We start from the raw sequence: 14060 nt of genomic DNA on the forward strand, positions 1-14060 counted from the left end.
AACATGAGGGAACATCCTAGGATGAGGTGGATGGATGGGGTGAAGGGGGCATTGGGGAAGAAGGGAATGTCTGTTGAGGAAGGATGGGAGAGAACAGAAGACAGGGGTGAACATGAGGGAACATCCTAGGATGAGGTGGATGGATGGGGTGAAGGGGGCATTGGGGAAGAGGGGAATGTCTGTTGAGGAAGGATGGGAGAGGACAGAAGACAGGGGTGAATGGAGAATGGTTGTATATGGATGATGCTGTGATGCATCCTCCCTTGTAAGGGGGAAAAAGCCTTGGTATATGTATGTAGAACTACCAACACTAGAGCAAAGAAGAGAAAGAGGTGATCTACTGACTATATATAGAATCATGAAAGGAATGGAAATCCTTGACAGAAAAGATTTACTAAAAAATGACAATGGAAACAAGAGGTCATGAAAAGAAACTCAAAAAGGACAACTATAGAAGAGATAGGAAAAAGAATAGCTTCCCACACAGAATGCTGGATATATGGAATATCTTGGATGAAAAAACAGTGTGTGCAAATACTATTCACGATTTTAAGAATAAATTTGATGCTGAAAGATACAAAGATGGGTCACCACGAGCATAGCTCCCTTCCCGTATAATACAACTAGGTAAATGCATCTCCCTTCCCAGCTTCACCTTCATCCAAATCAACCTTGATGAAACCTCCTTCCACTCCACTACCCGCTTACTTATCTCTTCACTTACTAGTATAGAATGTTACCACATTATTTAAATTAATTCTAGGGCAGATATGTTTTCCTATGAAACTATGATTTTTAACATTTCTAGTTTAAAAAATTATCTGTTTTGCATCCGAGTGATTTGGAAGGACTATTCATAGTTCATTTGGTGGAAAATCTAGAAGTTGGCAACTTTAGTTTTGTTATGATTTTATTATTTTTTGTGGAGCTTATGTTTCAGGTTTGTTGTTGGAATGTTGAGTTTGAAGTGGTATCTAGAAGGGATGTTTAGTAATCTGAGTGTGTGGTTTGGGTTTAGGCTGCTTCATTTAATTGGCGATCCCCCTCTGTGTCCCCTCATGCAGAAAAAGAGAAGACAGGGAGAAGTCCCTTTGGGCTGCATCAAAATATCATTCACACATAACCACTCCCTTAACCTCACCCACTCCCTTCTATGCATCACAGTATCATCCATACACAACCATTCTCCACTCCCCCTATCTTCTGCCTTCTCCCTTTTACCCTGTTCATACATCTCATCCTTGGTCGCCTTCCCCCTGTTCACTTCGTCCACCTCTGCCTTCCACACTTCTTTTACTGATCTTTCTTCACTCATTCTTTCCATGTCCAAACCATCCCATTACTCTTTCATCAACCCTGTCTCCCAACTCCCCTTCCACCCAAACTCTCCTCCACCACCTTGCTTCTCACTTTATTCAGCCTTGTAACCCCTACTATACCTCTTATACTTTTCATTTCAAACATACCCAAACTTCTCTCTTCCTCTCCTATGTTCCATGTTTCTACCCTAAACAGTGCTGTCAGCATAATCACCCCTTCGTACAATCTCCTTTTAGCATCCATTCCCAAATGTCCCAAAGTAATTATATCAGTACTATTTATTTACACTACTTATCTTACTGTAAATATTTTTACAATATCTAATTTATTCTTGTAGAACTTCTTTGATTTGTGACCCAAGGTTTGGGAATCAAACAGTATTTCTATTATGGACATTTATTATAAGAAATAAATTCTAAACATATTGTATTTTGTGCCTCACAGGACATCATTCACCAATTTGTGAGCTACATCATTTAGCCTGCCCTGTGTATTTATAGCTGGAACATGTCTCCCTATCATGCAGTCTCCATACATATTAACTCTTGCTATCACAGTTGTCCCTAAAACATTTGATACATTAATAAAGTATGTGAGCACTGAAAATTATATATATATATATATATATTGGTACACTTCTTACATTAGAATGATTCAAATGATCCTGACATGATACACAGCTAAATCCTTTCTATATCATACCATGCATAACACATTTAGTTTTGGGTAATCCCAAGCAATTTCTGTGCAAATTTTACACAGTTTAAGTAGGAAGGAGTGAAGGGGACAAATGTGATGTTGAGGGAAAGGGGTAAGGATGTTCCTCTCCCATGCCAAGACATTTTATTTTGTGGGCAATGGCTTGAAAGTTTTTTTTTTTTTTTTTGACTGTTTTTATACATACATATACCAAGGCTTTTTCCCCCTTACAAGGGAGGTAGCCAAAAAGAAAAAGGTATAAAACCATTCCCACCCATTCCATCCCTAAATACACTCCACTCCCCTCCCTCTTATCTTAGCACCTCCTGGATGACTGGTCATCCCTGCACCTTGTCCACTGCCCTGGGTCAGAGGCAGTGTTGCAAGACACAGCACATCCACAGCAAGGCCGCTTTATTAAATCGGCGACCTCCCCTCTCCATCCTCCCATGCAGAAAAGGAAAAGACAGGGACAAATCGCTTCGGGCTGCGTCAAATTTTCCTCGCACGTACTACCTCGCCCCCCATCCATTCCACCTCATGCATCACAGCATCATCCATATACAGTAGAAGCCCGATTTAACAAACTAATTCAGCCAAGGTCCAGTCCGCTAAAGTGAATTTTCCGCTAAATTGGAGGTCGTTTTCGACCCCTTAGTTAGCGGAATTTTCCGCTAGCTTGAGCTTATTTCCATTAACTCTGGTTCAGTATTTGACTCCCTACATAGCAGAATTTTCTGCTATATTGAGCTTTTTTTTTGCTAAATCCTCTCGGTCATTTTCTCATATACTATAGTAGTCTGGAAGGCGTTATTATTGTGTTGTTGCAGAAAACGTAGTTCGTTGTTATAGAAGTGTTTTTTGTGGTGATTACTCTTGCGTACTGATTTTGAATTTTCCCATCAACTTACTGTTTAATTATTTTGTTTTCCTATTATACCGTCTATTTCTACTTGAATATATTTCTGCTACAATTATACTTTATAGATATACTGAATTATATATTATTGTATATATATCATAGTACGTATATATATATATATATTTATATACCTCCAAAATACTAAATTATAAATTTTTCCTTGACTCCACAATTTGGTAACATCTAGTAACATTGGACTCTGAGACACGCATGTGGCCAGTTGACGGAAAATGCTCAACTTAGTGGACCGTTCCCGCTAAATTGAGCTATTTCCATAGACGCGCGTCTGGCCAACTAGCGGAAAATGGTCAACTTAGCGGACCATTTCCGCTAAGTTGAGCAATTTTGTTATTGCTATTTGCAGTTCGCTAATTTGAGCTTCCGCTAAATTGATATCCGTTAAATCGGGCTTCTACTGTACAACCCTTCTCCACTCATCCCTGTCTTCTGTCCTTTCCCGTCCTTCCTCAACAGACATTCCCCTCTTCCCCAAAGCCCCCTTCACCCCATCCATCCATCTCATCCTACGATGCCCCCTCATGTTCACTTTCACTATTTTTGTAAATATTACTATTGTCTCCATTATGTAGGTGCTATGGTTTCAGAATTTGGAAGTGAGGGTAGACTAGTAAAACTCAATGTGAAAAGCAGAAGTGGAATGAATGAACTTCAGAGGAAGACCATGAATAAAGTGGATGCGTTATGTTTATGCATGTTTTCTAATGAAAGATACCACATTCAGCAAATCATATGCCACAATGCTGAAGGGGTTAGTACATTAAGAGTCACATTGTTACAACTTTGGATATAGGTATAAAATAAGATGTAACCTTGCAGAAATAATTTTCAATCACAGTTAAATTCTGTAGTCAAAGATAATACACTATATAATGGAAGAAACATAAATTGGGGAAATTTAATAGAACAAGCCACAACTGTCTATTATTCAGAAATATAATAAACTCACCAACTGCCTCATGACATGTTAGGATAAGACAAACTTACCTACAACGTACAGAATGCACAGGTATTGGTACTGAGGTAAACTTTGGATATTCTGTGCAAAGAAGGGCTGAAAACAAAGATAGAATGTTAGCAATGGCTGCAGTCAATTACATATTATGTACCAATGGCCTTTTGTAAAGGGGGTGGCTAAGTCATAGCTTGTTTTGACTACTTGTAGGAGAAAAATGCACAAAGGGAATCTTTAATCATTTCACTCTGCTCAGTTGAACTGCCTTTTACACACACATGTATTTTTACACATGCATATGTGTATGTGTTCATATATCCCTGTGTAGCCAGGTAGTATATTCTCATGTAGACACACAAGGTTAAAGGCTAAAGAGGATTCACTTATGATTATTTTGTTGCATGTAGTTTCTATTCAGCACACAGTCTTGTCTTCATCGTTGATGTTTCTCAGTATTTCTCCAATTGGGACTGATGGTTTGGAACTTCCTGGTTCCATCTTCTGGGCCATATGATGAGAAGGGTCTGTGGTGGGCTTATGTATATGTCATGTGGTGATCAATGGGGTTTCTACATGAAGGGGCCTCTGATGATTGGATGCCATGGGCCAATAAGGAATAAAAGTTAGGGGAGATTTGTTGGATTTCTCCCAGTGTAGGTGTTTGATCTGCCTGGGCCCATTTGCTTCAAGGAAGGCAAGGGCTACAGATCCTCAACCTGGATGTTGATGCTGGGTCCGTTGGCTTGTATGTAGATGCCTTCCAGGAACAGTAGCTGACAGGGATCTGATTCTTTGTAAGTGACTTGTGTTTGTCATGATCTTTTCTTGTTAATGTTTGGTTGTGTGAGGTGGTGTAGTGTAATTTAATGGAATCATTACATGGATGGAATGTTAAGTGTTGTGTTTGTTTTGTTGTTGTCATACCAATGTTGGTGTGAGTTCCACACTCCTCACTGCTGCATTTGTATTGGTAGACAACATGGTCTTCATGTAATGGTACCTTGGTGATGTTGGATTGGTTGTGTACTGTGTCAGTTGTGCTGTTTTCTTGGCTTTTTCTTGCTCATCACATTGCCCTGAAGATGGAGAAATACTGAAACATCAACAATGAAGACATGAAGAACATGCTCTGTATAGAAACTACACATAATAAAATAATCAAAAGTCAATCCTCTTTCACCTTCAACCTCATGTCTACAATATATATATATAAAATATATATATACATACACACCTGACACACACAAATACATGCCACAGGCCCTTTCTCCTTGTATATGAAATGAAGTTAAATAACCATGTTTTAATTATATGACATATGGTAATCAGCTTGTGAGTACATACAAATATAATCCCACTAAGAAAAATATAATCATTTAATTTCACATTTATCACTGGGTTTAAATAAACAAAATTATATCAGCAAACATCAAGTCTAAAATCACCTGAAATACTAAGATAATCATAGTACAGTAAGTCCTCGTTATACAGTACATATGTGTTCCTGAAAACCTTACCGCAAATTGAAATTACTGTATACCGAACCCATTATAACATGTAATAATAGGATATGGCAGACATACCTTCTCCCTTCTCTTTCCTCTTCAAAACACGAGCGGATACCGTATATATGACTTTTTCTTACCGTAAATAGAATCGAGGGTAGTATTTACCAAATACCGTAACTGTGAATTTACCGGATAAAGAATTACCATATAAGGAGGACTCGCTATATTCTAAATGACTTTGGACATAATATATTCACATTCTACAAAATCATGCTTCTGTAAATTCTTGATCATTATCAATAAAATATGCATTCCTCTCTTTTACAACAATGCAGAATATAATCTTAAATTTAGTTGTGAAATATAAACAAAGATTCAAAATCAAAGACTTGTACCAAATGAATCCAACACAAAACATGCAACAACTAAACTTGAGTATCCCAAAATTTAATAGGACAACAGGACAAAATCTGTCAGATCAGTGATACCCTTAACTTATTATTATAAGACAAACACTACCACAATTTGACAAAAAGCCTCTACTTAGTTCAAGACACCTGCTGACCTATTCAGATGTTTCTTAAATGTTTACATACAGGGATACCTCACGTTGCAACACCCCGATGCACGACAATTCTCTCTTGCAACATTTGAAAAAAAAAAAAAAATACTATGCATGCATTGCTCTCGCCCACTTGCGCTCCACCTCACACAGCAACAAGACGTGCTGCTCCTGCTCTGCTCAACCCACCTCTCCACATGTGCAGCCGCCACAGTACCCAAGCCACCTTCAGCACCAAAGAAGGCGCACAAGGCTCTAGATCTCCAAGCCAAGATGAAGAGCTGTTGCAGGCTCATTCTCAGGACCTCACAGACAAAGACCTGATTGAACTGCACAGCCAACAGCAGGGAGAGGAAGAGGAGGCAATGTCACCAGTCATCCCAGTCATGCAGCTGAGCAACTTTGGTGACATTGTAATAAAAGTTCCTCTTAGTCTAAAACCATTTATTATTAATTTGTGGCACCTTCTACATTCTGAATACTTTAGGTAAAACAAATGTTGGGTGTATGTGAAAGCCCCAGGTAAAAATTGAGGAAGGGGTTGACAGGGTCCATGAACACAACCCCCCCCATTTACATGTTAAACCCACCTCAATATACGAATTTTCACATTGTGACCAGTCAGCTGGGAACACAACTCGGTCGTATAGTGAGGTATTCCTGTACATTGTCAGTTTTATTCATATCACTCCCAGAAAGTGAAACTCATTTTTCATGTCCTCCCAAGTTTATTTCAATACCTTTCCACGAGAGCACCACTTGTTCCTTTCACACTTGTAGGTTTGGAAAAATTACCAAACATTTTGTACTTCCAAAATCCTGATAATTAAAGCACTATTAAAGGCAGCACACAGATATTTATATTCCAAAACCTTCAGTGACTTTTGCTGACTAGCATCAGTACAAACCGGGCATCACTTTGGTAAAAACATTAGACAAAAGCTAAGCAGAAGACACAATTATCAAACTAAAGATATAACAAAATACAAATTGAGATACAAACATATGAGATGATTAGAATAAATGGTATACTTAGCAATTCATATGCACCTGGACTTCAACTGTGTTCTGTTGCAGCAATTGTCTAGTATCATCCATTTCTACGCTGCTACTTGCATAGTCAATCTCGCAATCTATATCTCCAGCTGCACTACCAACACCTGAGCTTCTCTCACATAAAGATCCAACATGTGTCTCCACATCAGTGACAAAGTTGGATGTCTGCTGGCAGTCCACTACAGACCATGAGGAGGGAGGTAAGGCATCAGCACTACTAGCATCCGGGACAGACACAGACCCCACACTTGGAATACCACACAGAGGATTACTTGCTGCAAAATCTGAGTCATGAACTGCATTACCTTGTGATGCTCCCCTGTTACTTCCATTATCTTCTATTTTCCGTGATGTTCTTTTGGGGGAAAGTTTCGTTAAACCTAGAACTTTTCCTGAGAAATCAAATATGGAGAAACAATAATAACCAAAGCCAGCCCCTAAAACAACTGCAATGGTGAAGTAGGCATTGTAGGTCATGACGAGCAGCATTAGGAAGTATCCAATGGTGAGGTGGAAAACGTGCAGGACGGATTGCAAAAGATGAAATCTGACTCTGTATGAGAAATAAAAAAGGTTAAGTTAGTAAGAGAATAAATATGTATATAAAATATATATGAATAAATATATATATATATATGAAATATATATGAATAAAATATGTATATATATATAAATAAATATATACATATACCTAAGTTTTTTATTCCCTTACAAGGGAGGTAGCCAAAAAACAAAGGCATAAAATCCACTCCCACCCATTCCATCTCCATGCACTCCATTTCCATTCCACGACCTCCCTTCCTCTTATCTTAGCTCCTGGACGATGGGTCATCCCTGCATCTCACCCACTGTCATGGGTCAGAAGCAGTGTCGCAAGACACAGCATATCCACAGCAAGGCCACTTCAAGACCCCCCCCCCCCCTACACACACAACCTTCTCCATACCCTCATACAGAAAAAGAGAAGATGGGGAGAAATCCTTTTGGGCTGCATCAAATTATTTTTTCATGTACACTCCCCCCCCCCCCACCCACTCCCTTTCATGCATCACATCATCATCCATACACAACCATTCTCCACCCATATCTTCTGTCTTCTCCTGTCCTTCCTTAACAGACATTCCCGTCCTTTCTAATGTCCCTTTTATCCCATCTATCCACTCCTCCCTTTCCTGCCACATTCGCAACTAAGCATCTAAAACTATCCACTTCCTCCAGCCTATCTCCTTTAATACTAACTTCCAGTCTGATGCCATTTTCTCCCCTTGTACATCTCATCACCTTACTTTTACCCACATTTATTTTCAACTTTCTTCTTTTGTACACCTTCCCAAACTCTGTCACTAACTTCCTCAAATAAAACACCAATGGCTCTTTCCCCCTTACAAGGGAGGTAGTAAAAAACCAAAGGCATAAAATCCATTCCCACCCATTCCATCCCCACATACTCCACTCATATTCACCCCCTCCCTCCCTCTTATCTTGGCTCCTCTTGGATGATGGGTCATCCCTACATCTAGCCCACTGTTCTGGGTAAGAAGTAGTGTCACAAGACACAGCACATCCAGAGCAAGACCGCTTCATTTAATCGGGGTGAATGGAGAATGGTTGTATATGGATGATGCTGTGATGCATGAAATAAAATAGAATAAACATATAAATGATGAGCAGATGTGAAATGGAGTAGGAGTATGACAGAAAATTTTGAAAGTAATAAAAAGATATTTTGGAAGGAAATTAAGAGAGGAAGGGGATGTGAATCATGTAGAGAAAAGATAGAAGGTGCAGATGGAGAAATGATATTGGAAGAAATAGCAGTAAGAGGATGATGGGCAGAGTATTTTAGGGAATTACTAAATGTGAAGGAGGATAGAGAGGGGAAGGCAGTTGCAGTGAGATGCACTACGAAAATGATGGTGATTAATGAGGAAAATGGAGGAGAAATAAGGAAAGATAAGGTGAAAGCAGTTATTAATTAAAATTATGACAGCAGGTAAGGCACCTGGGTTAGATTGGTGTTATACGGAGTGTCTAAAAAAGGGAGGTACTGTGATGGTGTACTGGCTGGTGAGGTTATTTAATGTTTGTCTTAAAGAGGGTAGAGTGCCGTAGGACTGGAGGAGTGCCTGTATAGTTTTGCTTTACAAGGGAAAAGTGTGTAGTAGTTTCAGAGGGATCAGTTTGTTGAGTGTAGTTGGGAAGGTTTTGATTGAGAGGATTAGGAGAGGAAAAGAGTACTTGGTGAGGAACAGTGTGGGTTTAGGACAGGTAGGGGTTGCATGGATCAGATTTTTGTGGTAAGACAAGTGAGAAAGCTTTAGGAAAAGGTAAGATGTGTTTGGGCCTTAATGGACTTGGAAAAGGCTTATGACAGTAGACAGGAAGGCACTGTGGGAGGTATTGCAGATATATGAGATAAGAGGAAAGCTGTTAAGAGCAGTCAAGTGTTTTTACGAGAGTAGTAGTGGTTCTTTTTTTTAGAATCAGAAATTGAGAGTTGCTTGAGGATGTTATATCACTTGGCTGTTCGATCCAGGGATATGTTATATCACATGGCTGTTCAATTTATAGGAAGGGGTGAGGTGCAAACCCAAGGGTAATGGGTCAGGGATTGGAGATGGTTAAAGGAAATGGAGAAAAGTGGGAAATAAGCCAGTTGTTATTTGTTGATGACACTGCGCTGGTGGCACGATCAGAGGGATTAAGTTAGTGACAGAATTTGGGAAGGAAGTTGAAAATAAATGTGGGTAAAAGTAAGGTGACGAGATGTACAAGGGGAGAAAGTGGCAGCAGACTGGAAGTGAGTATTAAGGGAGAGACTGGAGGAAGTGGATAGTTTTAGATACCTGGGTGCGAACGTGGCAGGAGGTGGAGGTAGAATGTAGATTGAGGGAAGCAAGTAAATGCCTTGAGGGATTACAACATTTAATGAGAAACAGACATTTGGGAATGGATGCTAAGAGGAGATTGTATGAACGAGTAATTGTGCTGACAGCACTGTACTGGGCAGAAACATGGAACATAAGAGAGGAGTTTGTGTTTGAGATGAGATGCCTAAGAAGTTTGATAGGGGTTACTAGGCTGGATAGAGTAAGAAATGAAGAGGTGTGGAGGAGAGCAGGGGTGGTAAGGGAGTTGGGAGATAGGGTTGATGAAAGAGTATTGGGAGGTTTTGGACACATAGAAAGAACATGTGAAGATTATTAACAGACATGGAAGGCAGAGGTAGGAGTGAACATGAGGGGGCAACCAAGGAATATATATGGATGGGGTAAAAAGGGCATTGAGACAGAGGAGAATGTATGTTGAGGAAGGATGGGAGAAGACAGAAGATAAGGGTGAATGGAAAACAGTTGTGTATGGATGATGCTGTGATGCATGAGGGGGAATGGGTGGGGGTTAAGGGAGTATGTGTGAAAAATAATTTGATGCAGCCCAAATGAATTTCTCCCAGTCTTCACTTTTTCTGCATGAGGGGATGGAGGGCAGGGGTTGCCAATTAAATGAGGGCCTTGCTCTGGATGTGCTGTGTCTTGCCACACTACTTCTCTCCCAGGGCAGTGGGCTGGATGCAGGGATGACCCGTCATCCAGGAGGAGCAAAGACAAGAGGGAGGGAGGAGAGTGAATGGGAGTGGAGTATGTGGGGATGGAATGGGTGGGAGTGGATTTTATGCTTTTGTTCTTTTGGCTACCTCCCTTGTAACAGGGAAAGAGCCACTGGTACATGTGTGCATGAATGTATGCTATGGGTATATATATTGAGGCCCACAGGAAATACTGGTTAATTTCCAACACCAATAGAGTGGGGCTGTTGAAACTGTGCTCTCACTTTTGTTACATTTTTCTCTTGCAACTGTCTTTTTTGTATATTTTGTGGTATAAAATGATGAGGAAACATAAATTATTTCATGATAATGGGGAGGAAACCCTTGGTATACAGGAAAGGAGCAACACTTGTAGGGTCTTGTTTCCTACTTTTCAATTTATCATGCCTAGCTTTAAATTCAGTTGTAATCTGTATTTACCTAACTGGTATACAGGAAAAGAGCAACGCTCACTGGGTCACATCTCCTACTCCCCAAATTGTCATACCTAGCCTTCAATTCATGAACAGTTCCAATTTAATCTATATCCTCGAAGGTGGGGGAAAAGAATACTACCACCTAGTGTTCCCACTTGAGTCATAAAAGGTGACAAAAACAAAATGGAAACAGAACTACGCATCCTTCTCCCTGTAGCTCCAAAGGGGATATTCCTAAAAAAAGCAAAAGCATAAGAGGGTCTGGAAGGAGTTTTCCAAGGAGAACCCTATGATTTGGGTCTTTTAATGTACGTGGATACAGTACAGATGAGAGTAAAAGGGAAGAGATAGGCAGTATTTTTGTGAGAAGAAAGGTGGACCTATTGGCACTGAGTGAAACTAAATTGAAAGGGAGGGGTGAGTTTGAGTTTGGGAATGTAGTTGGGAAGGTCTCAGGAGTAAAGAGAGGACAAGGGAGAAAAGGGGTGGCTATACTAGTAAGTGATGAGATAGGTAAATGTGTGGAGTGGAAGGAGGTTTCAAGATTAACCTCTTCTGTACAGCCAAAATCTCACGGGCAGCATTATCTGCCAGACGTACGATGTGTTGTAATAATACTCACATCATAAAATATAGTCACCGCTTATATCGATCGTTCTCTCTTTCACCCATGAATTTTGATAACCATAGAAAATGTGATGAAGACAGTTTAGAGAGTATGTCATTACGCAGGGGCAACTACAATAAATATAATCAAGATGCTGATATGGCAGCCTCGCATATCCACTTGCTCCTCATGCCGCCTACGTATGCAGCACCGTATGGAAGGGGTTAATGTGGATGAAGGTGAAACTGGGAGGAACATGTGGGTTTTTGTAAGTGCATATGGGTCTGGTAGTGAGAAGAGTGAAGAGGAAATGGAGGCTTCTTGGATAGATTTAAATTTTGCATAAAGGGTTTAGAGAGAAATGTCAATGTATAAGTATTGAGAGACCTTAATGCTAGGTTAGGAAATTAACCAATAGACGGAGTGGTTGGGAAGTGTGGAGTTCCAAAAATAAATCGTAGTGGAGAGTTGATGGTGGAGATGTGTCTAGAAAGAGCTGATGATAACAAATACAGTGTTTAGGAAGAAAGTCAAGCATATGTACACATGGGAGAGGGTGGATGGAAAGGTGATAGGTCATTAATGGACTATATTGTGGTAACTAGGAGAACAGTAAGAAGAGTTAAGGATGTACATGTTCTACGGGGAGAGAGTGGGGGAATATCAGATCCTTTTCTGGTGCAAGCTAAGTTGAGGGTGGAGGATAGATGGAGAAAGAGGAAAAGTACAGAAGGTGGGAGGTACTCAAAGTAAACTGCTTAAATGAGAAAGAAAAGAGGAGTACAAGAAGAGGCTGAGGAGTGGAAGTAAAGGATAGAGTAGAACTAGGAGTGGAGGTGCAGTGGGGATGGTTCAAGGAGGGAGTCACAAGGTGTGCAAAGATGGTGTGTGGAACAAGGAGGATTGGAGGAAATAGAAGGAAGGGTAGTGAGTGGTGGGATGAGGAAGTAAAGAAGGTTGTAGAAAAGAGAAGCAAGCATAAAGATTGGTTACAAAATAGGACAAGAGAGAGAAATAAAGACAAGAAAAGGTAAGTAAAGCATAAGATAAGGGAGGCAAAGAAGAGAGTAGATGTAAAATGGGTTAGGAGTATGACAGAAAAATTGAATAATAAAAAGAGGTTTTGGAAGGAAATTAAATGAGGAAGAGGAGGCGAATCAAGTAAAGAAGAAAAAGTAAAAGGTGCTGATGGAGAGATGATAATGGAAGAGACGAGAGGAAGATGGGCAGAGTATTTTAGGGAGTTGCTAAATGTGAAGGAAAGGTAATTGCAGTGGTGCTAAGAAAATGACAGTGATGAGTGAGGAAAAACGAAATGAGAAATAAGGAAAAATGAGGTGAAGGCAGTTATTAACCTCTTCACTCCGGGGCACATCGCACATCTGGCAACATTAGCTGCCAGGCGTGCAATGTTGCGTCATAATAATCGCATTATAAAAAATAAAGTCACTGCTCAATTGCTCGTTCTCTTTCACCAGTGAATTTTGATAACCACAGAAAATATGATGAAGCCAGTTTAGAGAGAATGAGGGTCACGCACGTACGACTACAATAAACATAATCAAGACGCCGACGTCGGCATCATCGCTTACCCACTTGTTCCTCATGACGCCTACGTAGGCATCACCGTAAGGAAGTGGTTAAGATGATGAAAGCAGGTAAGGCACCTAGGATGGGTGTCCTGCAGTATGTCTAAAAAAAAGGAGGTATAGTGATGGTGGACTGGTTGGTGAGATTATTTGATGTTAGGTTGAAAGAGGGTAGAGTGCCAGAGGACTGCCTCTATAGTTCCACTTTACAAGGGAAAAGGGGACAAGTGTGAGTGTAGTAGTTTCAGAGGGATTAGTTTAAGTGCAGTTGGGAAGGCTTATGGGAGGGTTTTGATAGAGAGGATTAGGAGAGGAACAGAGGGAGTAATTGGTGAGGAACAGTGTGGGTTTTGGACAGGTATGGGTTGCGTGGATCAGATTTTTGTGGTAAGACAGATATGTGAGAAAGCTTTAAGAAAGGGTGAAGATATTTTTTGGGCATTTATGGATTTGGAAAAGGCTTATGACAGGGTAGACAGGAAGGCACTGTGGGAGGTATACTGATATTTGGGATAGGAGGAAAGCTGTTAAGAGCAGTCAAGAGTTTTTATGAGAGTGGTTGGGAAGTGTAGAGTTCCATGAAAAAATCGTAGTGGAGAGTTGATGGTGGAGATATGTCTAGAGAATTGATGATAGCATATACAGTGTTTAGAAAGAAAGTCAAGCAAAAGTAGTCCTGGGAGAGGGTGGTGGAAGGGAGATAGATAAAGCTTTACTCTTCACTCCGGGGCACATCGCACGTCTGGCAGCATTAGCTGCCCAACGTGCGATATTGCGTCATAATAATCGCATTATAAAAAA

At 40.3% G+C, this 14060-nt stretch overlaps 1 protein-coding gene across 4 annotated transcripts in view; it reads right to left on the reverse strand.

Moving 5' to 3' along the window:
- Positions 1–2220: 2220 nt before the first annotated feature.
- LOC143027235 (high affinity copper uptake protein 1-like) overlaps positions 2221–14060 on the reverse strand; it is a 38111-nt gene continuing 26271 nt past the window's right edge. For 3 of the 4 annotated variants that reach the window (XM_076188464.1, XM_076188462.1, XM_076188463.1), the window contains exon 6: positions 6414–7593. In XM_076188464.1, coding sequence (XP_076044579.1) covers positions 7017–7593 — 577 coding nt within the window. In that variant the 3' untranslated portion in view covers positions 6414–7016. Of the gene's footprint in view, positions 4991–6413; positions 7594–14060 lie in introns of those variants that run through there. The other variant, XM_076188465.1, reaches the window with a different exon arrangement.

The sequence above is a fragment of the Oratosquilla oratoria genome, chromosome 7 (assembly GCF_046742065.1).
Source record: "Oratosquilla oratoria isolate Oo_2021 chromosome 7, ASM4674206v1, whole genome shotgun sequence".
In the NCBI taxonomy this organism is placed as follows: domain Eukaryota; kingdom Metazoa; phylum Arthropoda; class Malacostraca; order Stomatopoda; family Squillidae; genus Oratosquilla; species Oratosquilla oratoria.